Source organism: Puntigrus tetrazona, chromosome 14 (assembly GCF_018831695.1).
Source record: "Puntigrus tetrazona isolate hp1 chromosome 14, ASM1883169v1, whole genome shotgun sequence".
Taxonomy (NCBI): Eukaryota; Metazoa; Chordata; class Actinopteri; order Cypriniformes; family Cyprinidae; genus Puntigrus; species Puntigrus tetrazona.
In genome coordinates this window covers 11,549,727-11,573,858 of record NC_056712.1, presented here as the reverse complement: position 1 = coordinate 11,573,858, position 24,132 = coordinate 11,549,727, and the positions used below count along the sequence as shown (strand labels likewise).

General features: G+C 36.0%; 4 protein-coding genes across 5 annotated transcripts in view; 3 read left to right on the top strand and 1 right to left on the bottom strand.

Moving 5' to 3' along the window:
• Positions 1-9,743, top strand: part of abca1b (ATP-binding cassette, sub-family A (ABC1), member 1B) — a 30,127-nt gene extending 20,384 nt beyond the window's left edge. The window contains exons 26-47 of the mRNA XM_043257347.1: positions 90-209; positions 314-462; positions 734-858; positions 946-1,044; positions 1,124-1,408; positions 1,491-1,629; positions 1,718-1,798; positions 1,885-2,054; positions 2,138-2,315; positions 2,414-2,529; positions 3,556-3,700; positions 3,814-3,937; positions 4,093-4,222; positions 4,312-4,432; positions 4,538-4,600; positions 4,694-4,800; positions 4,958-5,099; positions 5,698-5,832; positions 6,255-6,358; positions 6,598-6,690; positions 7,359-7,602; positions 8,299-9,743. Coding sequence (XP_043113282.1) covers positions 90-209; positions 314-462; positions 734-858; positions 946-1,044; positions 1,124-1,408; positions 1,491-1,629; positions 1,718-1,798; positions 1,885-2,054; positions 2,138-2,315; positions 2,414-2,529; positions 3,556-3,700; positions 3,814-3,937; positions 4,093-4,222; positions 4,312-4,432; positions 4,538-4,600; positions 4,694-4,800; positions 4,958-5,099; positions 5,698-5,832; positions 6,255-6,358; positions 6,598-6,690; positions 7,359-7,602; positions 8,299-8,442 — 3,014 coding nt within the window. The 3' untranslated portion in view covers positions 8,443-9,743. The remainder of the gene's footprint in view (positions 1-89; positions 210-313; positions 463-733; positions 859-945; positions 1,045-1,123; positions 1,409-1,490; positions 1,630-1,717; positions 1,799-1,884; positions 2,055-2,137; positions 2,316-2,413; positions 2,530-3,555; positions 3,701-3,813; positions 3,938-4,092; positions 4,223-4,311; positions 4,433-4,537; positions 4,601-4,693; positions 4,801-4,957; positions 5,100-5,697; positions 5,833-6,254; positions 6,359-6,597; positions 6,691-7,358; positions 7,603-8,298) is intronic.
• On the bottom strand, positions 9,625-13,784 carry nipsnap3a (nipsnap homolog 3A (C. elegans)). The gene is made up of 6 exons (XM_043257372.1): positions 13,611-13,784; positions 12,527-12,746; positions 11,620-11,781; positions 11,076-11,225; positions 10,304-10,390; positions 9,625-10,196 (listed from the first exon to the last, which is right to left on the bottom strand). Exons 1-6 carry the CDS (start codon positions 13,686-13,688, stop codon positions 10,120-10,122), a joined length of 774 nt encoding a protein of 257 aa, XP_043113307.1. The 5' UTR covers positions 13,689-13,784; the 3' UTR covers positions 9,625-10,119.
• Positions 13,785-14,495: 711 nt separating this feature from the next.
• LOC122357802 (probable pancreatic secretory proteinase inhibitor) lies at positions 14,496-15,710 on the top strand. The gene is made up of 4 exons (XM_043257384.1): positions 14,496-14,740; positions 14,857-14,888; positions 14,980-15,092; positions 15,209-15,710. The coding sequence occupies exons 1-4, from the start codon at positions 14,689-14,691 to the stop codon at positions 15,252-15,254; spliced, it is 243 nt and encodes an 80-aa protein (XP_043113319.1). The 5' UTR covers positions 14,496-14,688; the 3' UTR covers positions 15,255-15,710.
• Positions 15,711-15,895: 185 nt separating this feature from the next.
• thg1l (tRNA-histidine guanylyltransferase 1-like) lies at positions 15,896-18,336 on the top strand. Of its 2 annotated transcripts, XM_043257369.1 has the most exons (6): positions 15,896-16,379; positions 16,499-16,675; positions 16,793-16,962; positions 17,331-17,419; positions 17,799-17,906; positions 17,992-18,336. In XM_043257369.1, exons 1-6 carry the CDS (start codon positions 16,192-16,194, stop codon positions 18,151-18,153), a joined length of 894 nt encoding a protein of 297 aa, XP_043113304.1. In that variant the 5' UTR covers positions 15,896-16,191; the 3' UTR covers positions 18,154-18,336. The 2 variants fall into 2 exon arrangements, with proteins under 2 accessions (XP_043113304.1, XP_043113306.1); XM_043257371.1 differs by lacking the exon at positions 15,896-16,379 and having other exon boundaries at positions 16,609-16,682; positions 16,889-16,962.
• Positions 18,337-24,132: the final 5,796 nt, after the last annotated feature.

Sequence of the window (24,132 nt, the reverse complement as noted above, 5' to 3'; positions counted from 1 at the left end):
AATTTGTACCTCACAATTAGCTCTCTAGTAAACTTAAGCAGTACAAAGACAAAAATCCAGGACTCACCTTGTACTTCTTATTTTGTTAGATGGAACTTTGCCTGTGCCTAGACATAGACGACATGCATTTGGTGCTGACCATCAGAGCTGCCTCAAACCCCTGACCGAAGATGATAGCTTTGACTGCAATGATTCTGAAGGTGATCCAGGTAAACCTTAAAAGTTCTAAAACAGTTATATCTTATCGTCCAAATGTCTTAAAGTGTTTGTTTGTGTCAATTCCTCAATTCTTGTTGATGTATTTGATCGCCAGAATCCAAAGAGACAGACTACTTGAGCGTTTCCAATGGGAAAGGATCATATCAGGTGAAAGGCTGGAGTTTGAAGAGGCAGCAGTTTGTGGCTTTACTGTGGAAGAGATTGCTTTATGCTCGCCGCTCAAGGAAAGGCTTCTTTGCACAGGTAGAGATGGGAAATATAGTCAGTAAAAATAAATCTAGGCTGTTTATCAAAAGCAACTGTTTATGCCAATGGTACAATATTTCCAACAATATTGTAAGTCTAAGTATATTGCATACACTATTAGTGTCAGTGGTTTCTTTCCATGATTTAAGCAGATCATAGAAACTGCCAGTTGTTTCTATGCTCTAGTTAGGCTTATGCTGCTTTTGGAAAATGTAGCCCATGTCAGTACAGTTCAGTTTTGATTAACTCACTTCGACTCTCTTTGCAGATTGTTCTTCCTGCTGTGTTTGTGTGTATCGCTCTGGTATTCAGTCTTATTGTCCCACCATTCGGAAAATATCCCAGCCTGGCTCTCAATCCCTGGATGTATGAAGAACAGTTTACATTCATCAGGTACGACAAAGACAATGTGCTATACAAGATTAATTAAAAATAATTTCATAGAACCATTTAGATTAACTATAGTCTTTTTTGTTACAGTGATGATGCCCCACATGACATAAGCACACAAAAATTACTCAACGCTTTATTAGATGATCCTGGCTTTGGAACTCGATGCATGGAAGGAGAACCAATTTCGTAAGTAATATACATGAAACCCTTTGTTCAGCTATTATTTTTAACTTAGGAAAAAACTTATCTTGTCTTCTTGTTTTAGTGATGCTCCTTGTACAATGGGAGATGAGGAATGGTCTATACCAGAAGTGGCAGAAAGCGTGATAGACATTTTCATGTCAACAAACTGGACCATGGACAACCCATCGCCTGCTTGCGAGTGCAGCTGTAATGGCAAAAAAAAGATGCTCCCAGAATGCCCTGCTGGTGCAGGTGGACTGCCACCTCCTCAGATTAAAATGAGTGAAAGTGAGACTCTCCAGAACCTGACGGGACGAAACATATCAGACTATCTTGTGAAAACCTATGCACAGATCATTGGGAAAAGGTATGGCCTCTTTGTCTATCCACGTGAACGTAAATAGCTCAGTACTGTCTTTTAACACATTAATGGATTGTTTCTATCATAGCTTAAAGAACAAGATATGGGTGAACGAATTCAGATATGGAGGATTTTCATTGGGAGCTAGAAGCACCCAGGTAATTCCTCCTGCTGAAGAGATCGATGATGCCATCCATAGAGTCAGGGAAATCTTCCAACTGGAGAAGGTAAGCTGAAACATTCACTTTTAGGAAATGAATCAAATAGCTCTCGGGAATAATGCATTAAATTTTAGTTCTTATCCTATGGTTTTAGGACTCAGGATCAGCAGCTGACCGTTTCTTGAAAAGCCTGTCAGCCTTTATCAATGGGTTGGACACTAAGAATAATGTCAAGGTGAGTGAGACATGAATGACGGCTATTTTTTAAAACCATTATAGACATGTACTTGGAGTGACATGAATTGGCATTTTGTTTTTTAGATATGGTTCAATAACAAGGGCTGGCACAGTATTGGAGCCTTCCTCAATGTAATGAACAATGGTATCTTGCGTGCCAACTTACCACCTGGCAAAGACCCCCGTCAGTTTGGCATCACTGCGTTTAACCATCCGCTCAATCTGACCAAGGAACAGCTTTCTCAAGTGGCCCTGTAAGCATTGAAAGACTGATCAAACTTAATTGGACACTGGTCACGTTGGTCTCATTACTGAACCCTGATTTATGGCATTTCAGAATGACCACCTCAGTGGACGTGCTGGTTTCCATCTGTGTGATCTTCGCCATGTCCTTCGTCCCTGCCAGCTTCGTTGTCTTCCTCATTCAGGAGCGAGTAAATAAGGCCAAGCACATGCAGTTTATCAGTGGAGTGCAGCCATACCTCTACTGGCTGGCCAACTTTCTCTGGGATATGGTAAGTGGAAGATTTCACTTTCAAATCTCATAATGCACCACTCATCTACTTGGTTGCTGATCCAAATTTCTAATGCACATTTCTGTTTTCTGGTACAGTGCAATTATGTTGTTCCTGCTACTCTGGTTATCCTGATCTTTGTGTGCTTTCAACAAAAAGCCTACGTCTCTGCAACCAACCTGCCTGTTCTTGCCCTTCTTCTGCTTCTGTATGGGTAAGAAAGACAGATCAAGACATTTACTTATATTGATAATTCCAGCTCAGTATGCAATAATTTATGTAGGTACTGACAATATGTTTTTTTGCAAATGGAAACAGAAAAACACATAAATTGTAACATTTATAATACAAATATAATCAAATGTCTAGGGACATAAAATAATAAACAGAAATGTAAAAATATATATTAATATTATTTATTATATTATTTATTATTTATTAAATAATTACACATTATAAAGTATGTTTGGGTAAAATTTCTAAATAAATTTTGAAAGAAATTAAAATGTTTTAGGTTAATTTTCTGATGACTAAATAGAATAAACAGGAACAAATAAATATAAAGTACATTTAGGTGTATGATCTGAAGAAAATAAAAAAATAATAATTAAAAAGTATGAAATGACTATGAACTACATTTCAAAATATAAAGTACATTTAGGGACATTTTTGAGAAAATGTGAATAGAAAAATTACAAATTAAATATTTAAATAAAAATGAATTAAAAATAAGGGGAAAATCAAATTATAAAATGTGAGTATATTTTCTAAAGAAATATTAAAAGAAATGCAATACAATTGAAAAAAATGCTAAGTATTTTAAGGTACATTTTGTTATGAAAAATGTGAAATAGAATAAACTTTAAAAAATTATTATAAAATACATTTAGGTATTTTCTGAACAGAATTTGTGGGCCTTGTCTTTTGTGAAATGTATATATTGCTGGGAGTCCCACTGGGCCTCTTTATATTTCCTGTAGTGAAAAATCCTACCCTCATATACATAATATACGCTGTCCTGCAGCTATTGTAAAAACCCTTTTGGGGCCCCATACGGGATTATACACCATACTTTCCAAAGTCAAAAGAGCCCAGAAGCTGGAAATCTTCTTTAGTGAAAAGAGCCCACCCTCATGATACTGTGGTAGCTACATAGCTTGGGGCCTGACATGTGACCTCAATACACTGCCAATTTGCACACAGTATTTTCCCTGATAATAAATACTTATTCTGTCTTCAGATGGTCCATCACTCCTCTTATGTACCCGGCTTCATTCCTCTTCAAAATCCCCAGCACAGCTTACGTGGTGCTCACTAGTGTTAATATTCTCATTGGGATCAATGGCAGCGTGTCCACTTTTGTCATGGAGTTATTTGGAAATAATGTAAGAAATTGCTTTTTTTGCTTTCTTCTTAAATGAATTACTCTTTTCTATTTCTAAGCAGTAATTCTCAATCGCACATTGTGATTTCTAATGGCGCTCATCCTCTGCTGCAGGAGATTGGTGGAATTAATGACATCCTGAAGAACGTTTTGCTCATCTTCCCACATTTCTGCCTGGGTCGAGGTCTCATTGACATGGTGAAGAATCAGGCCATGGCTGATGCTCTGGAGAGATTTGGTAAAATTAACTTGCTTTACTTTAAATCTATATTTTTTGATGAAGATTACAAGAACAAGAGCAGTGAAGTTCAGAGTTTGTCCTCTTTAGCTTGATCTGTATCTACTGCAAGGGTCATTATTGCAGATGCTGAATGCTCTCTTACCTTGCATTAGGTGAGAACCGTTTCCGTTCTCCATTGGAGTGGGACATGGTGGGCAAGAATCTTTTTGCTATGGCTGTGGAAGGAGTGGTTTTCTTCATCATCACTGTCCTCATCCAGTACCGTTTCTTCTTTGAACCCAAGTAAGCAACATTACAACATTACTTTCTGAAACAAAATTACATTTATACGAACTGCTAATGAAATTATGGATTTTGATCGTTTTCCACAGGTCTTTAAGTGCCAAGTTGAGTCCGATCGGAGAGGAGGATGAAGATGTGGCCAGAGAGAGGCAGAGGATCATGAATGGAGCTGGACAGGGAGACATTCTTGAACTCAGACAGCTCACTAAGGTCAGCAGAAATCCTCTGCTGATGATCGCAGACATCAGCTTTAGTATTTTAAATTTTGTCAAATAAATGGTACCATCATCAATATGTCATCCTTGTCTTTTTCAGGTTTACAAGCGGAAACAGAAGCCTGCCGTCGATCGTCTGTGTGTTGGGATTCCTCCAGGAGAGGTAATTCATGACAGCTGCCTCATGATCAGCCTCGTCTGAATGAGTCGCGTCTACTGTAAGACCACAAACTGATGTGTTTCCTTCTTCTTTCAGTGTTTTGGTCTGCTTGGTGTCAACGGAGCCGGAAAGACAAGTACTTTTAAAATGCTGACTGGAGACTCTGTGGTGACCAAAGGAGAAGCTTTCCTAGCTGGGAAAAGGTAAAGACAGTAAAATACAAGAAGCTATGACATCAGAACAGATTATACTTCCTTATAGCAGCTTGGTCTATTATAAGCACATATGTCATAGGTCAATCTTAGAATCCTGTGAGTGTGAATGCCTTTTATAAAGATGATGCTGCCCTTTTTTTCCCAGTATACTCAGAGAAATAGATGAAGTACATCAGAACATGGGCTACTGCCCTCAGTTTGATGCCATCAATGATCTTCTGACAGGACGGGAACACCTGGAGTTCTATGCCATCCTGCGTGGTGTACCCGAGAAGGAAGTTTGTGAGGTGAGCAAAGTCGATGAACTAAAAAAAGCATTTAAATAGTAACTTCATCTAATTTCATTTTTGTGTAAATCGTACAGGTCCATGTCATATTTAACACCAAATAGAATATTTTTACATGCTTTTAAAAAATTAAATGAGACTTACTTTTTACATTTGACGTGCCAAATAAGTGCTTGCGCCAAAATAATGTTCAAAAACCTATCAAAAAAAAAAAAAAAAGCAACTATTTACACAAGTTTTAATTCAAATAATAATTGTGCAAAATATAAATATAATACTATATTTTACACTGACAATAAAGTGAATTACAAATAAAATTCATTTTTGACCATTAATCACATTTCCCTGTAATCCCATCATTGTCATATATATAAGTATTTATACACCCTTCAACTAATGTTGATTTAAACGTTAAAGAAATTACACAAAAAGTATGAAAACTGAAAAAATCATGTACTATTGTAATAACAAATAACAAATAAGAAGAAACTGAATGACAAAAAATAGTGGTAATGACAATTTTTGGTTTTGGGAGATTAACCCTGCCAGTAACTATTAAAGTGTTGTTCGTTTTACTAATGTCTTGTCTCTTGGGCAGGTTGCAGAGTGGGGAATCCGTAAACTGGGGCTCGTGAAGTACGTGGACAAGAATGCAGGAAGCTACAGCGGCGGCAACATGCGCAAACTCTCCACCGCCATATCACTCATTGGAGCCCCACCAGTGGTCTTCCTGGTATGTGCATTTTTTTAACACACACACACACGTACACACAAAGACACTTACACAACTGGCTAGAAGTCCTGTGCCTCCTAGTGCGAATGTCTGCAAACTAATCAACAAAAACAACACAAAAAACCGGATCAAATGACCACTGTTTGGTTGTTCTCTCAGCTGGGTTTCCCGCTCCGGTTGTATAAGGGGTTCAAGACTGTAACACCCCCAGAGCTAAATTACCCTGAACTCTTTAGCCTTCGCCTTCATAGAGGCCTCATAATGAGTTGATTACACAAAGATCACGTGAGAAGGCTTACGAGTCAGCAAACCAGTTCACTTGAGTGTGCGATACACGTGTGAAGAAGAGACGTGGAGCTAATCAGTGTGCTTCCCATTGAACCAATGGTCGAATCTGAGCCTGGCTGTGCTTTTGGTTACAGGACGAGCCCACCACTGGAATGGACCCCAAAGCACGCCGAGCACTGTGGAACTGTATCCACAGCGTCATCAAAGAGGGACGCTCGGTCGTACTTACCTCACACAGGTACATTCACCCCGGTCAAACCGTGTGTACTTAAACTGAACAATAACTGTCAGCTCACGTTATAGACAAGGACATTAGTGCTAGACAGCAGCATTAATGATAGTGTTGTTTTCCTCTAAAATCTCCACGTCGTCTTAGTTCACCTTTCGTTTCTGTTAAGCTCAGACTTACATGTGCCACTAGGGGGCGGTATTTAATCTGTTTCCTTCCACACTAACCTGTGGCCTGTTTACTCTTAGTATGGAGGAATGTGAAGCGCTGTGCACCAGGATGGCCATCATGGTGAACGGCAGGTTCCGCTGTCTGGGTAGCGTCCAGCACCTGAAGAACAGGTAAGGTCATGAATAGTATAGTAATCATTTTCTCCATTGCGGTATTTTTTTTTAAAGACTTACAGACAGGCCTACTGTCAGCTGTGAGGTTGATCATCCAAGCTTTTGTTGAACCCATTAGTTAAAATTATTTGTTAGTTTTAGTGCTGTCAATTGATTAATCACTTTTTTTAATTATTAATCTTTTTTTTATGTAACATATGTGTTATGTATATATAAATATACACAAATGCATAACATGAACAGGTAAAAATATATATATATTTATACATTTATATTTATTTAAATATATATTTAAATGTATATAAATATAGGACATATAAATAGATGTAAATATTTTCAAAATATGTATTGCATATTATAATATTAAAATATTGTATGCCGTTTTAAATCGTGTGTAAAGATGGAATTCTTATGGAAAAACTACATTACCCATGATTCTGCAAAGAAAACTTTACCAATCAGAGAAACGAAACAAGCAAACTATCCCAAAAGAATATACATATTTTGCAATATACATAAAATGTCACTTCTATATACACTAGAAACACCAGCAACAAATCAAGTTGCATTCTGCACGCTAACGCCATCGTTGAACTGCAATAATGCGTGCGTAGGAGAGTTTTGATGCTTATATGTACGTGACATCACTTCTCGTCTTCCTGCAGATTTGGTGATGGGTACACCATCATTCTGAGGGTTGCAGGGCCTGATCCTGACCTGCAGCCAGTGATGAAGTTCATTGAGAGCGAACTACCAGGAAGCACCCTGAAGGAAAAACACAGAAACATGCTGCAATACCAGCTCCCCTCCTCCCTCACCTCCCTCGCTCACATCTTTAGCATCCTCGCTAAGAACAAAGAGTTTCTCAGAATAGAGGACTACTCTGTGTCCCAGACCACTCTGGACCAGGTGAGGCGGCATTTCAAACCCTAAAGTACCAGTGGCACATTTCTGATTAGGGTTTGTTATGTATTTAAAGCAGTGGCCCCCTATCAGAGATACAAAAAAAAAAAAAAAAAAAAAAATCAGTCGACTCTCTCATGTCATTCCAAATCAAACTTTATTTCTCTACTGCTAAACACAAAAAATATTTCCAAGAACGTTGGTAACCAAACAGTTTCGCGTCCCATTGATTTCCATAGCATTTTTGTCCATGTCTTGACTGTTCAGTTACCCCCATACTTCAAAATATCTCATTTGTGTTTCGCAGTGGATAGAAAGTCATTCAAATTTGGAATGACATGAGATATAAGTAAATGATGAAGGAATTTTTATTTCTGGGTGGAATATCTTTTTGGGACATGACACATGAATAATATTCATTAAAGACTACAAAAAGAAATGGTACCACAACAAGGTTATTATAGTTAATTAAAACCGAAGGTTTGCATAACTGAAATAAATGGTAACCGAAATAAAACGCAATAAAAAAAGAACATGTTGAAAACAAATTTTATATACATAATATATATATATGTATTTATATATATATAACTTCTGCTGTTAAATCTCATAAACTGGTATAGTATTTATTATATAACTGCATATTGATTAGGGTTTTTTTTCTTGCTGTGATTACTAAATATTCTTCTTTCCAATCATCAGGTATTTGTTAACTTTGCCAAGGACCAAAGTGACGACCACTCAGACAGCTCCATTCGTCGTAAAGACACTGCGGTCAACATGGCCCTCCTGAGCCCTCTGTCTGTTAAAGAGAACATGGAGAAGCCAATTGAAAGTTTTGTGTGAGCCAGGTCTCCCTTTACACTACATGCTAACTGGAGCCAGTGGATTCCACATATTTAACAATGTTTTTGTGGCCTTTGAGCTGCGGCCTGCCGTCATGACCTCTGTCTGAAGATAAACGTCTTCACCGGTCAGCGGAGAGGCAGGTGCTGCAGCCGAGACACTCGATGCAAGTCAATGCAAAAGAAATCAAAAGGACTTCTCTCGTGTTTCTAGCATGGCTGAATCCGAACCATGTTAGAGACAGTGTTAAAAACTTGAAGCCATAATTTCTGGTGTAGTCTGACTGCACGGGCTGTATTTTGTGCAGTCGTCGATATAGATCGATTTTCATTGTGCAAGATAATCGGCTCAATGGAAAAATGCCAATGATCAATAATTCAGGGTCAGTGTCTTTGTATTTTATTTTCTTAAGACTAGGAGACAGGAAATCACATGCTGAAGAATCAGAATCGTTTGCGTGGCCCAGGGCTGAACTGCAAAACTGAAAATTGTACTACGTTAAAATGATTTTGTTCTTGATGTGTCTTTTATTTATAAACAAGCAATTGTTTTAGATGTTTTAAAAAAGTCCGAATGGGGGCATTATTTTATAGGCTCTTCTATCCAAGAGTGCCTCATATTATCTTTATACATGCCTTTGCGCATGGGCAAAACAAAAAAGTGATTGATTTTGTAGTTTTTTTAATAAAAATAATAAAAAAACGTTTATAAAAGTAAGCTTTACGGTTACAGTATGTAACAAATACCTCGACTGACACGGCAATCCTAGTGGATGCTCCAGGAGTCGCATGAACAACTTAGAAGGAAATCATTTATGTGCCGTTTATGTGCCTTCGTTCACAAATGGGCATCTGGTGTGCCCTTCATTGGATCTCTGGACCAATAAATACAGAAATCCACAAAAACCACGCTGATTCCGTTCAGTACAGTAAGAGTTTGGATTGTTAAATCAGTATTTTGGATCTCACTGGGATTGGCGACAGCGTTGCCCTCCTTTCATCCAAGCACTTTACTTGCTGTGTTAATTGAAATTTAATTTAATATCAAAATGTGTTAATCGTTTTGCACTGGATTCTCCACAGACAATGTTTTTTTTTTTTCTGTTTCTCATTTACTGTTTATTTTGGTTCGGGTTCGACCAAATCAACGGAACAAAGAAAAACCCTCCAAGAAAAAAAAAGGTTTTAGTACCACATTGACGTTCCTCATTTAATACCTGTTTACATTTCAAATTTATGGCTGTGGATTGTCTGTTACACTTACTGTATTTAGACAATAAAATGACAATTCTACAACCCTAACACTGTTTGATCTGTGACGTCTTACCGGAATTCAACGTGTGTATTATTTTCAGTGTTAACACGCTTCAATTGCAACCGAAAGAAGCTGCACTGCATCACACCATCTAATCCATGCAGAAATGCTACTTTTGTCGATTATGGCGTTGCAAGGATTTATTTAAAAAAATAATGGCTTTTGCGAAATCCTTACGGTGAATATCCGCAGTAGTTAGCAGAGGATAGAAGTATCTCTAAAGCATTAGTTTGAATCACAATCATTATCTTACCGTCAATGATTAATTTAGAATTAAATAGGTTTATCGGTTCGCTCATGCACTGCATCAGTGACATTTCCCTCTACATTTTCCTGAGTTTGGAGTCAAAGCACGAAGCCATGTTATTTGATTGGGGAGAAAGCACAGGGGAACATGAGTTTGTTTTTCTGCGACACCAGGTACGCTGCGCTTTCCCTTACTGCAAAAAAATCAAATACAAAACAGTAAAACAAAAGGATTATTTTTCCGTGATGAAAATCTCTGTTTATAATGTCCTATGTAATGAGTTATATATATAAGACTGACCTGCTGCCACCACTCTGGCGTCTTCGTGAGATGTATGCCGTATCGCTGCCCGCCGGTCTGCGCTCTCATACCACCATAAAACATGCACTAAAATAACAAGGGAAAAAGCTGCATCAAGGCTGTATTTCAAAAATAAAAATACATACAGTAATATTGAGAAACATCATTACTATTGAAATGTTTTATATTTTAAGATGTCATTTATTCCTTTGATGTTAATTAGGATTCCCTATGAAGTGATACAGCATTTAAGGATTCTTGGATGGACAGGAAGTTGAGCAGCATTTATAGATTTCTTTTACTTTATAAAATGATGTGAAAGACCATTTCCACCCCTGAAATAAAAAAAAGGTAATTGTGACTTTTTATCTCACAAATACGACTTTTTTCTCAGAATTGTGAAATATAAATAAAATAAAATAAAAAGTCAGACTTGTAATATTCTGAAAAAACAAAGTCAAAATTGTGCCTTTATGTGACAAAATTGTGAGTTTTAAAGTCAGATTTCCCGAGATATAAGGTTCTGACTTTATAACTCACAATTGAAAGTTTATATCATGCAACACAAAATAATCTTCTTTTTTTAATTCAGCGACAGAACATTTGTCTTTGTTTAAAAAAAATAAATAAAAATACCATTCCAAAAACAATACACAAAAAAATAAAAACAAAGCTACTGACTCGGCAGCATACATTTAAATTACAGGCTGTAACTATAAAATATGATTTCGCAATTGTTTTAAAACACACCTGCTTTCTTGTCTACACTCACCTTGATTGAGCTGTCCAAATTCAGAGTGAAACACCCCGACTGCATGGGCATATCCTGAGCCCGTGTGGGTGCCCACTGCTGCCTGAAACGCCTTGCCCCACACCGCAGGACCACCTGGCTTCATCTGGAAAGTGGCCAGCTCGAAAACTCCTACCACAAAACAACGCATCGCAAGAAAAGCAGTTTAGATCAGTTTGCCTAGAGCAATTAAAACCTGTATAATGTTTGTTTTAACAATTTGTGAACGTTTAAGCATATTTGTAACGGAGTGTCTATTTACACTAAGTGTAAAAAGCCCACCTTGTTGGCAGAGGCTGTTTACATCAACTTAAAATGAGTATCTATATCTAATTGCTATTTGGTGTTAAAGGCATCTATAGCCCTTATTGTTATTTACACAGTGCAAACAGCCACTGCATCTTCATAATGACAGAAAGGGAACTATTCAATAAATAAATAACGATTTATGTTTATATCACCTATAGTGATTTCAGCATGCATTGGTAAAAGTCAATGCATGAATGTTAACGCATGTAGTTCTCACCTCCATCTTTGGGTGGCTCCTGAACTTTGCTCCAGGGTACGAGGTACGTCACCTCATTATCCTGAGAGCTCAGCATGGGCATCGCTTTAGAGATGTACTGCTCAATCCAGTTGGGGTCTTGAGCCAGGGCTGCCCGCACCGATGCCCGCTGAGCATAGCTGTCTGAACACCATTGCAGCAAAGACAGAAAGCAGCATTTCTTATAAAGTAGCATGTGAGCTGCACTGTGCTTTTAGACCTTTTAATTAAAACACATACCATCTTAGTAAGATTACTTTTTTCAGCATTAACACAAGAGAAAAACTGTCATCTTGATGTTGCGTTATGGTCATTTTTACCTGCGAATGATTTTATTTTTACTGAAAATGTTAATGTTATCGCAAGTCTGCACACAAAGGGTATACAAACTTCCCTCAAAAAGACGCCTTTTGTAATATAGTCTGTACTACAGAAAAAATATTTTTTTGTTATGCTATATATTATTACCAAATACTAGATTGAATTAATCAGCTTGTTTTCAATAAGTTGATACATATATTCACTTTCTGGGACTGGCCACATTAATCTGATCTCAGTGAGAAAAACACCCACTGTGGTTCATTTAAGCATTATTCGTTTAAAAACCGAGTCACATAAGCGCACATCAATGACAGATATGAGAAAGCAAAAAAACTGAATCCGAGATTTGGTGATAAATAGCACAATGAGAGATTTACAGAGTTTTTAAAAGGCTAGTTATTTTTGACTAATGGTCAGCACAGAACAACTGTTTTAAATAGGAAGCAGAACGCCTCGGCTAATGTGGGACACCTAGAACTAAAGGATCAGAAATGCAGATGTTTTGTTGCATTTTACTACAAAGTTTTAAAAGCATAGATTAGTCTTTCGAGAAATCGGTCATTCTCACCATACTTCCAGACGTGGAAAACCTGATTGAGACCCCCGTATTCCACACTCCAGTATCCAATGAGCTGCGAGTGGGCTGTGCGCAGGTGGATCTTCTCACCGGTCAGTCTGAGGAAGGCAGCGTTGAGATGCGGCCGGATGTGATAGGTGCGGAACTCGTAGAAGGTTCCGTGCTGCTGCTGAGGTCCGGTGGAGATCCATGCCCTGGGCTGCTCGGGACACTGAAAACAAACTGCTACTGTCACCGTGTGGTCATCATCGGAACTGTCTGACTTAGATGCAACGTCTACGCTTGTCTGAACGTATATAAACCGTGCCATTACATAAAACTGGTTATAGAAATGGCAAATCAAGACTTCTGTTTCTTATTACAATTTCCACTTTATTTTTTTTAAGACAGTGCCCCCCACGTTGAGCACATTATAACATACAAAACCTTGAAACCAACATGTGATGTTTAAGATAACCTGTACAAATGTTTACGTACTACAGGATCAAAGGTACAAAGGTCTGGAAATGATGTCCCAAATCCTATATATACATATATTTGTATATATAAAGTATGCATATATATATATATATATATATATATATATATATATATATATATATATATATATATATATATATATATAAACACAACCCTATGTGAACTCCATGCAAGAACATGTTAAAACAACTAAACACATTGTGTATTAATACAGAAGGTTCAAAAAGTCTGCATTTTCTTTCGGACCTGGAAAATGGAAATGTAAGAAGAAATATAATTAAAGCATGCATGGGATTTTAATCTAACACACTGGGTCGTATTAAACACTTCTGCAATGACTTTATGATTTTGTAACTCCTGCCACTGCCGAGGTCTCAACAAACAATGTGACAATGAGTTACATGATCATATGACGGACAATAGGGGGGCGTCCTCTCACACGCCTCCAAAAAAAACAACAACAGCGTTTGTCTTTTAATTTATTGCCATTATAAAGGTCACACAGGTTCAGTATCATTCAACTGTTCTGTAAAGAAAACCTAAAACTTTTGAATGTGAACTGTTTCCCAACGCGTAAAACTATGCTTAAACTCACCGTAGGTCGGTTTTTCGCTGACAGACACTGCTCTGCGCGAAGCGACGCGTTCCGGAAAACAGCGCGTAACTGTATCATTTTATCACTTTGGATCTGAACTGTACCTGCTGCAGGATTTGACAAGATGAGACGTGCGGTACTGAACGAAGTTCACTGGCAGTACGGAAGCCGAGGAGTACCGTTCAGATCCGCTAAATAAAACAATCACCTGTTGTGCAATATGTAGTTTTTGTTTTGTTTTTTTTGTTTTTTTTTAAATAAGTATCTTCTGTAAGATTTTTGTGTATTCATTCACCCTGCAAACTTTTTGTTTCTTTTTGCACACTGTGTAACTCCTGTAAACTGTATACATTTTGAATTTAAAGCTGTCAAACTTCAGAACACGCATTAAAAATCCCTAAAGGTACGAGTTATTAAAGGGGTAGTCCACCAAAAACAACACGTGTTTCATAATTCACTCACTATTTCAGACCTGAACGTTAAACTGGTGGGCAAAACCGGTGTTTTGCTTCGTGCCATATTTTCATGTTTCATATTTTTGCACGTTTTCATAAGAATTAAAAAAAATGATACCAATATCAGCAATTTTCAAGATGTACTCTTTTGCTAAACCTTTACGTTTTAAGCTCAAAGTGTTTATCAATGCGATGTTCCGTGCTAAATTATGTAGTTAAATATTACATTACATAATTATCGTGGAATTCCATTCATTTCACTTTGGGGCCAATAAACAGGGACACACCTCCCGGCCAGACCTGTTTTGAGGGATATTATACAGACCAATGCATTTTGGATTGTGCTCAGCAATTTTTGGACAGACTGGAATGTTTATCCCTTAATAAAGAGAGAGACAATAGAGAGGCTCTGTTCTCAGTGTTGTTGACGCGGGACGGTGGGTAGGTGGGGCGGAGAGCCGTCAAAATATCAGCACCTCTCCTCCTCCTCCTCACTTTCAAACTATATGTTGCCTCTCATCAACAATACAAGACTCAGAAACGAGCCGGAGGTCATCAGTTGCTAAGTAAAAGCTCTCTGGCTGAACTTACAAATACAGATTAACCTGTAACAAAAAAACATCATGACTGGAACAGCAGTGGTTCTGATGAGCCTGGTCTTCATCCTCTCTGTGGGTAAGTCAAAAAAAGCACTGTTGTTGTTTTATTATTTCACTCATTTATGTATTCCAGTTGGCTATTAAAAACAGAATAATTGCAATGAGATTAATCCGATGAACACATTTTTTCAGGAGCAGAGGATAAATCAAGACTCTACCGCAGGGTAAGTCCATTTATGCATTGAAACTCAGTACCAACCCCTGTTAGAAGATTATTTATCATGCATAACGTGATTTGTGTTTTTAATCTGACAGCCTGCATGCGGAGGTTTGAGCTTCAATCAAGCGTGTCCTCTCAACTACTCTCCTGTGTGTGGTAATGATGGCATCACATACGTCAATGAGTGCACCCTGTGTGTGCAGAGAATGTGAGTCCATCGATTAGCTTCTGTTCGTGTAGGATGACAGCATTGCTGCGTGGATCTTGCTGTCAGTTGGCAAGTGTTATGGTGTGGATGCACTGAAAGGGTCTTTGTTTTTTTAGGCACACTAATGCAGACATTTTGATTGTGAAAGACGGCAGCTGCTGAGGTGGAGGACCTTATGATGCCATCACTTCGCTTTTCATATCTATGTTTGTTTAAGAGTGTCGTTTGCTAGGCTCATCCAGATCAGTATACCTATAAACAGTAGATGTGTGAACACCTACCACATGTTAAAATTAAAAATATGAGTTCTGCTAAAAGCAAGTACTAATGTATCAGTTTTATCACATATGAGTGGCTTTGAGTGGATAGTGATTTTCTACTAAGTCTGTTGGTTTCATGACCCTGTCCTGTCTTTATTTAACACATTTCTTTCTTTAATATAAATTTCTTCTTTTATTTCTGTCGGAACTGCTCTGAGTGCAATGTTTTAGGAGTGACGTTTTGGAGTTTATTTTTCTAAATATGTTTTTAAAAAATCTAATGATGTCTGATTGCAAGCTGTGGGAGGACAATTTATACCTTTACCTTTTTTGCTAATAAAATAAACATACTTGACCAAACAAATCTAAGCCTGACTAGCTTCAAATTTGTCTTGATTTTCTTTCTTTTAGCTCTCTTTAAAATAGTTAAAATTCTCGTATTAAAAACACCGCTTACAGAAAATTTGTATGTATGTCAGATGCAATTAATTGCGCTTTTAATGTTTCTGTGAGGCGGAACAACAATTTCAGAGAAGCGTTTTGAGGGACTGTATAAGGTGACGTACCAATACAATGACTGCTTACGCACATGTGAGTTTTGACATAACATACTTCCGGTTAAATAATAACATTTTGTAAACAGTATAATGTTACATATTTAAAAATACAACGCTTTTTACGATAAACAATCGTTGAAGATTTGACATTTGAAACTGAAACTTGTAAAATATGTACCATTAATATATGACGATGACCGCTAAGCAGTTACACGTATTATGAACTAACAGCATCATTTAAGTTAAACACATTACATAACTTAAATCGGTAGTGATTTCCTTATGCGGAGGCCGTTTTTGGTCAACTTTCGGGGGCTTACAGAGCGGAAGGCACTCTTAAGTCTTAAATTCAGCACATCATCTGCCATGGCCAAAAGTAAATTTGAATACGTGAGAAACTTTGAGCTCGACGACACATGTTTGAGAAACTGCTACATCGTGGTTCGACTAGATGGACGCAACTTCCACAAGTAAGTGCACCTGTACAGTTACAGCACGCTATTGCAGTCTTATGTTTGTACAATTTCGCGGAGGGTAGAAAATGAGTGATGACCCAAAGTGATTTCCAGGGTGATCTGTTTGATTCCAGGTTCTCTGAGCAGCATAACTTCGTGAAACCCAATGATAACCGAGCTCTGGGTCTGATGAGCCGCAGTGCCCGTTCGGTCATGGAAGAGCTGGAGGACATCACCATAGCCTATGGACAGAGCGATGAGTTCAGCTTTGTGTTCAAAAGATCAACGGCTTGGTTTAAAAGAAGGGCCAGGTACAAAGCTAACACGCTGCTGTGAATAAACCCATTACAGGAATCTGCTTACCATCTTGACGGCTGACCAGTGTTATGCTGTCTAGGAAAGTGAAATGTTTTCCCTGCTCTCTGCAGTAAACTGATGACCCATGTGACGTCCCAGTTTTCCACTAGCTTCGTTTACTACTGGAAGGAGTATTTTGGGGAGCAGGCGCTGCTGTACCCGCCCAGCTTTGATGGAAGGGTGGTTCTGTATCCGAGCAATCGTAACATAAAAGACTATCTGAGCTGGAGACAGGCAGACTGTAAGTCAATGCATTTTGTTGTGCGTTTAGTGATTAAAATATGTTTGACTGTTAAAAATAGAATGAAGCATAACAATTTCCTACTTTGGAAATTTCCTGTTCTTGTACTTTTTCAATACAACCCTTGTGTTAATATGGTAATATTGACATGTTTACTGGCAATGGAGCATTAATGTATACATTAACAATATGAACGATATATGTACAGAATATTATAATATGAACGAAAATAAAATCTGTTATTTTTAAGTATCTTAGAACTTAGAAATGAACATGAAGCTATAGAGACTATTTAAATATTTCTCAATGGATTCAGAATAGTTTCTGCATCTCAGTTTTTACATTTCGTATTTGTTATTTCTGATCAGGTCACATTAACAATTTGTACAACACTACGTTTTGGACGCTGGTGCAGAAAGGTGGACTGACCACAACGCAAGCTGAGGAAAGACTCAGTGTATGATCAGTTATAGTATTGTTTGTTTAAATGAGAATTTTTTTGTTTGTTCTGATTTGGGGTTTTTTTGTGGGGGTTTCGTATCGGTTTTCATATAGATTTGGATCGTACATTTGGATTGAACATGCTGGTCACTAATGTAATATGAACTTGGTGGTATTTAAAAGCTGATTAGGTTTTGCCTGTATTTTAGGAGTATTATCTAATCTATAGCAGATTTAACCAGAAGTATAATCATTTTTTAATTACCAATATAATACATAAATATTTAATTGTGCCTTATTATATATTTTTTTCCATACAAGTTATTGTCTTTTCACATTACATAACTGCACTATAATGAAGAATGTAAAAAGTTGCATAATTTTTGCCCCTACAGAGAACACAAGCAGCAGATAAGAACGAGATCTTGTTTTCTGAGTTCAATATCAATTACAACAATGAATCCCCGCTGCACAAAAAAGGCACGACTTTAATATGGGAAAAGGTAAGCTGCAGCTGCAAATCGTTATTTCTTTAAACTATCTGCTATCTTAAGTGTTTTTTTTAAATTCTCAAATACTTTGCTTTAGGTGAACGAAACAACAACTAAACGGATCAATCAGCCAGATGAAGGAGAGACAGAAATTCATGTAACACGGACCAGAAAGAAGGTCACAGTTCATTCCTGTGATATGATTGGAGATCAGTTCTGGAAAGAGCATCCAGACATTCTGGAAAGCGGCGAGTGTTGATCACGTGCTTAAAAGACTGCACCAGACCTAATGCAAGTTTATGTTTCCCTTCGGTGTTTAATAAAAATAAATAAAAAAAACCCTGTTTTAACTGTTTGTGTAGTTTGGAGGAAAAGATGCCGAATGAAGGGGGATGTTGCCTTGTTATTTTTTCCCTTAAGATTCCTAGTGGAGATAAGGAATGACACAAGGATCTTATTCTCTCCTGCAAGGATGAGCATCTGTTTCACCTCACCCCCTACAGTTTCCTGTGTGTGTGTGTGTGTGTGTGTGTGTGTGTGTGTGTGTGTGTCAATGATTTTAAAAAGTCCAGCTGAATATCAGTGTCATTACATATCCTGTACAATGGGGCACATAATGGCATTAGAATGAAGAAATATTTTTTGGTTAAACTCAATCCACAGCATTTGTGGCAAATAATTTTTAGATTTGTGTACATTGTGATAATAATAAAGTTTTGATGAGGCCTTTATGACAGAAGTAAATGTCCAATGTCCAGTTTTGGGTGATATAAAATGCAAAATGTGAATCTTATAATTCCACATGTGGATTATGCATTGTTTAAAGAAGTGTGTGTGCAGATTTTTGCTTGACAAAGCTTTGACCGATCTGAAGTAGTGTGTGCAGGCCCGGTCCTTCCTGTGCTTTGATGTCGGATGCGATTAGATGAAGTTAACACGCTTTTTCATCGCTTCAATGATTTCAGGCATTCTCACCAAAGAACATGATACTGTTCAACTAATATAATCATCGTGCCGTTGATTTATTTATAATCGATGCCTAAAGGTCCATCACTGTCATGAAAATCACTTTATTACGTCTTCTCATGCACATATATAATGTCGTCATGATGTTATTGTCAACAATAAGGTGAATATTTAAAAAGCTCGCTAAAGTTTAGAGTCGAAGAAAGCAAGAGTGGCTCAATCAACAATGGAAAATGTAGCTGACTGCTATTATTGTCATGATTAAACATTATAAAAATAAGAATATTATTATATTATTACACAAACTATAATTAAAGACTTCTCAACCAGCAAGTTGACAACCATACTTATCACTTCATTCACATGGACTGTTAGTAAAATGTGTAAGATCTCAAACGAGTACTAAGGCATTAACTGCAGTTTTCAGAGCGTTTATTCGTTTGTCAGGTTTATCTGTCATAGTTGTGATCACACTTATTTCAACCACAAACATGTCAGATAACACAAAAGCTCCATATGTTCGCAATCACGCCAATATCCAAAGATTCTAAATAACAAAAACTGTTGAACAAAGCATTAGTATATAATAGAATGAGAATACAACATCAGCTTTGTCCATTACTAATGAAACTATTCTTCAATATATATATATATATACATATATATATATACACACACACACACACATTTTTCCAACTGTTTATAGTATATATATATATACAGAAATATATATATATATATAGAGAGATAGATTACTGTAAATCTTCTGTTTCTGTCCATTTGTTAGTTTTAACACAATCAACAACATGTTTATAATAAATGAAATTATTTGTATTTATTCAACTAAACTGATCGCTTCCGCAACCATCTGATATCACCTCATCGGAGAAGATCTGATCTTGTTACAGTTCAGAGAAACGCATGAGTTGGCCCAGAACACCACGCCGCATGATCCATTCATCATCCGTTTATACATTGGCACCGATGTTTAGATATCTAACAGAATACACCACACGCTAAAAGAACATTTCAAAGCACAGATGCATAACGATGAAAAACATCGCACTGGCAACAATCATCCAGAATATATCGATACGTCGTCATAATGGTTTGAGTTAAAATATTATTACCCTATAATACACCATATAATGTAATAAAGCGACGATACTGTGTCATAATAACAATCAGTTGATTATTTATAACATTAAAATAATAAGGTGATGAGGACTGCGACTGCTTCAAGATGATTGTTAGATGCTTCATAAAAAACAAGATTAATCAAACAAATCAGTATTACGCTTCAACACAAAATAATAGCGCAATGTCAAACTGTGAGTTATAACATACATTACAGCAACAAAAACAAGTTTAAAAACTATAACGTTAATAAATACAACAAAAACATTCATCATAAATAAAAGTCGATTTTCATTATTAAAGTTCATCACTCATTCATAAGTATCAGATATCATTTTTCAGATTGGTATGATTAATGAAATATTTGTATTCATAGTTACGAATATATATTAATTTTACAGCAAATTGATATACTACATTATTGAATCATTTGTTCATTTTTCATTTAATTTAACTAGAAATTATTCAATTATTAACTAGAATATTATATAAATATCACTGTTGATGATCATTTGTTTGTCATCAAAGATACACAATAATAAAATATAAATTAGGAGTTGTCATTGTTGAAAAATGATGCAACTATGATTTACATGTCAGATCACCAAAACAACAGCACAAATGATTAGATACACCCAGAACACCCATATCCAATGATCCATGATACTTCGCCGGCACAAACAGAACTAATAGTGATATAACAATACCAACAAATGTCGTTTCAAAGATTCCATTCGCTACGTAATCCAAAGTTACATACTAATTCGCCTAATATGGTAATACGATACAGCACTATCTAAAAACTGAGTGATTTGAGCGTTAGGTTGTCTAATCAGATTCATCTGAACAATCACAAATGACTGAGATAAACAGAGACAATAATCGTTGTGGTAATAAAGATTAAAAAAAGTTTGTCTGAAATATGTTTGAAGATAAAACATTATAATTTGTTCAAGAGTACCGCACTGCAAAGCTAATAATACTTTTGAAGACGGCGATACACCAACGTACATCATCGCCATCATTACGAGTGTCGTTCATCAAGAGAGTAATTACGCAGATCAATCAGATACTGTTCAACACTACAGTTTGGTGATCATCAATGGCAAATACAAGAGTGATCACAAAGTGAAGATCATTGTGCTCAGCCATGGCACTATATAACATCGCAATGTCACTTATGAAATGATTGAAGAAATAGTCGCGTTAAGAGTAAACCAATATAAACCCAATTAACACACAGACGTAAATCAAAAAGTTATTTAAGAATAATCATCAGAATATAAGTTTTGATTGTGTTAATCGTCACAATGCTTGATCAGATGATGAACAAAAACCAACATACAAATATTTACTCAAGTATATTTTGTTTTACTTTAGTCGAGAAACTCATAATGCTTTACCTTATGTAATCATGAGTTATTTAAAGTGTCTGTAATGATAAACATTGTTTTCACAATCTGTTTGCAACATGTTACGCGCACCAATGCATAACATCTGTTCTATTCAACCAAGCTGAACAGCTAATTTCATGTTAAACGCTCTTCATGAGGATTTTAACGTTTATATAAAATATATGAGTTTCAGATCTCATAATAAATCCTGAATATTAACATCAGCTGCTCGCAATGAGATTATACTATGATTATTCCACTTGCGCTAATATTCCTCCAAATAGTTTAACTTCTCCTTCTGGTAACATCGTGAAACAACCAGCAATTAAATTTGATAGATATTTTATGCGAATGCCGCCAGTTCGCATTTCATATTTAAATCGCTAATGAGAATTATCATACAACTATACTAAAGCCTATAAATTTTCAAATAGTTTATTTGTTATTCAGTTAAGGCGCACCCACTTTAGTATACAACTGCCATCCGCAACCAGCGCTGAACGTTATATTGATTGTCAACGTTACCAGTTTATACTGCTGCCTGATGATTCGCAACGTCGTTGTTAAATGCTAACATTTCTTCAAAGAGCTGATCTGTTCATTCTTATATCAGAAGATCGTTTTTCTCCATTTAGCATGTTCGGTAATATCAAAATAACAGAATCATCGGAAACACCCATCTGATCCATCAGTTCTAATATAAAAGTTTCAGCGTAAAGCGAAGTCCATACTTCATTTTAACAATGTTACCTGTGAACTGTATATGGTCGTCATGATCCATGCAAAGTCGCCGATCCAACAGGTAAGAAGCCTGTATATACGACTAGTGCTGCGCCTGTTGTTTATATCAAAGTCGGTACAAAGCAACCCAAACCGGAGTCTCGCTTTTTGCACCATATGAATCACACAGACTGATCAAACAGCTGACTGCCACAGTTAAAGAGCCACTAACCTATCGTTCGTCTTCCGAATATTATCTCAGATATATTAACCAGATCAATTCTGTCTTCCTAATAGCTTGTCGCAAGGCATGCTACAGATTAATTGATAAGAATCAAGATTCAAAGAACAATATGTGATTATTATGCTTGTCCTGAAATGTCCAACTATTTGTTATAAAAAACATATTTAACTAACAAACATAGACTGAGTTACATCTAAATATTTATTTAAAAATGCATAAATAATTAGTCAAAAATAATAATTTTCTGATAAATATTACAGAGATTGAACCAGCATCAATATCTTTAAAAATGCAAAGTAATAGTTTATAACTATTTTAAAACTTGTGCAAATGACAAACAAACAGAGGAAAGATTTATATATCCACACTTACAGCAATGAAATAATTAACATGATTAGATACATAATATATATGAACATATTATATATAATATGAATATATGAGTTAAGATTAAGAATATACAATAATGAAACTATCAATAATTAATATATAACAGACTAATGAATTAATATATTTTAGAATTATAATTATAACATATAATTTATAACTGATACAATATTAATCTTCACATCCTATATCATTATTACATAAAGTGATAACAGTATAGTTAACGTTATATAACTAACATAAATAATTTGAAATAATTATTATAATACAAACAAGAGTTAAATTAGTTATTTATATATCTATATGTCACATAATAAGTAAATGCTATAATCAAAGATATATCAACATGATATACTTATTTCTTATAAAAGCATAAAACTGTCAACATGCTATGCACTCACATCTGACATCAAAGAAACATATGTTCACTGATTTTAATGGTGCCAATGAATGTTTGTCTGAACATCTTCAACAGTTTGACTTGACACCTTCGAGTTGATTGGTTTGGTATGTTTGCACACGCCAAATAAAAGTTCTTCCATCATACTACATCACGCAACCCAACAACATCTCATCTATTCTTTCGCTTTCTGTAATCATTCATCGTTATTCTATCATCTTCCTCGCCTATTCATCACTGATGAGAAAGCAAACATTGATCTGAGATGAAACAATATACTGAATATTTAATAGCTAGCGTTACGTCAATTTCGCCATAATGTTCTTCAATACATCGTCAATTGCCAAATCCTTAGTGGCTCAATGGCACCGTCCATCGTTTTCATCATGCATATAAAATATTTAATATACAATTTAATGCATTTGGTCATACAAATCTTCAGTTAATGAATGACAAAAGCAATTAACATGTCGCTCACTTAATCAAAAACATCCTTCAGTATTTCTAATCATAGTGCTTTTATATACATCTATTATCAACCATCCAATTATCAATCATAACCAGATACAACCATACAATAATACAATAATATATTCATATATATCATATTAATAATCGTCTGACTATCTAGGTTTAGAAATAATCAAACATCTGTTAGTGGAAGCTTCAATGTTTATATACCAATGAAGATAATTTCGCAGAACACTTATATAAATTGAATGAATGATTGTTTCAACTACAACACCGTTGTTTAAGATAAGATTAACGCTAGTTTTTTTGATGATCATACGCAGTATTTACTATAAAAAACTGAATAATGTAATACAACATGAGATATATATTAATAGCTATTCAACAACAGTTATTTTGATACCGCATTGCACAAATGGCAATGAAAGAACTGGCGCAGTTGTTGTCCACTGCGTTTCAATTAATGATTAATGAATAAATATAATGTATTATTAGTTATAATAATAAAGATTTATAACA

What these genes read in the sequence shown, in the direction of transcription:
- LOC122357802 (XM_043257384.1), top strand. Translation starts at nt 14,689, where the DNA reads ATGACTGGAACAGCAGTGGTTCTGATGAGCCTGGTCTTCATCCTCTCT. An exon ending in AATCAAGACTCTACCGCAGG is followed by an intron (nt 14,889 to 14,979) that starts GTAAGTCCATTT and finishes TTAATCTGACAG; the next exon opens with CCTGCATGCGGAGGTTTGAG. An exon ending in ACCCTGTGTGTGCAGAGAAT is followed by an intron (nt 15,093 to 15,208) that starts GTGAGTCCATCG and finishes TTGTTTTTTTAG; the next exon opens with GCACACTAATGCAGACATTT.
- thg1l (XM_043257369.1), top strand. Translation starts at nt 16,192, where the DNA reads ATGCGGAGGCCGTTTTTGGTCAACTTTCGGGGGCTTACAGAGCGGAAG. An exon ending in AAGCTGAGGAAAGACTCAGT is followed by an intron (nt 17,420 to 17,798) that starts GTATGATCAGTT and finishes TTGCCCCTACAG; the next exon opens with AGAACACAAGCAGCAGATAA. An exon ending in CGACTTTAATATGGGAAAAG is followed by an intron (nt 17,907 to 17,991) that starts GTAAGCTGCAGC and finishes ACTTTGCTTTAG; the next exon opens with GTGAACGAAACAACAACTAA.
- nipsnap3a (XM_043257372.1), bottom strand. Translation starts at nt 13,688, where the DNA reads ATGATACAGTTACGCGCTGTTTTCCGGAACGCGTCGCTTCGCGCAGAG. An exon ending in CAGCGAAAAACCGACCTACG is followed by an intron (nt 12,747 to 13,610) that starts GTGAGTTTAAGC and finishes GTTTGTTTTCAG; the next exon opens with TGTCCCGAGCAGCCCAGGGC. An exon ending in GGAGCCACCCAAAGATGGAG is followed by an intron (nt 11,226 to 11,619) that starts GTGAGAACTACA and finishes GTTTTGTGGTAG; the next exon opens with GAGTTTTCGAGCTGGCCACT.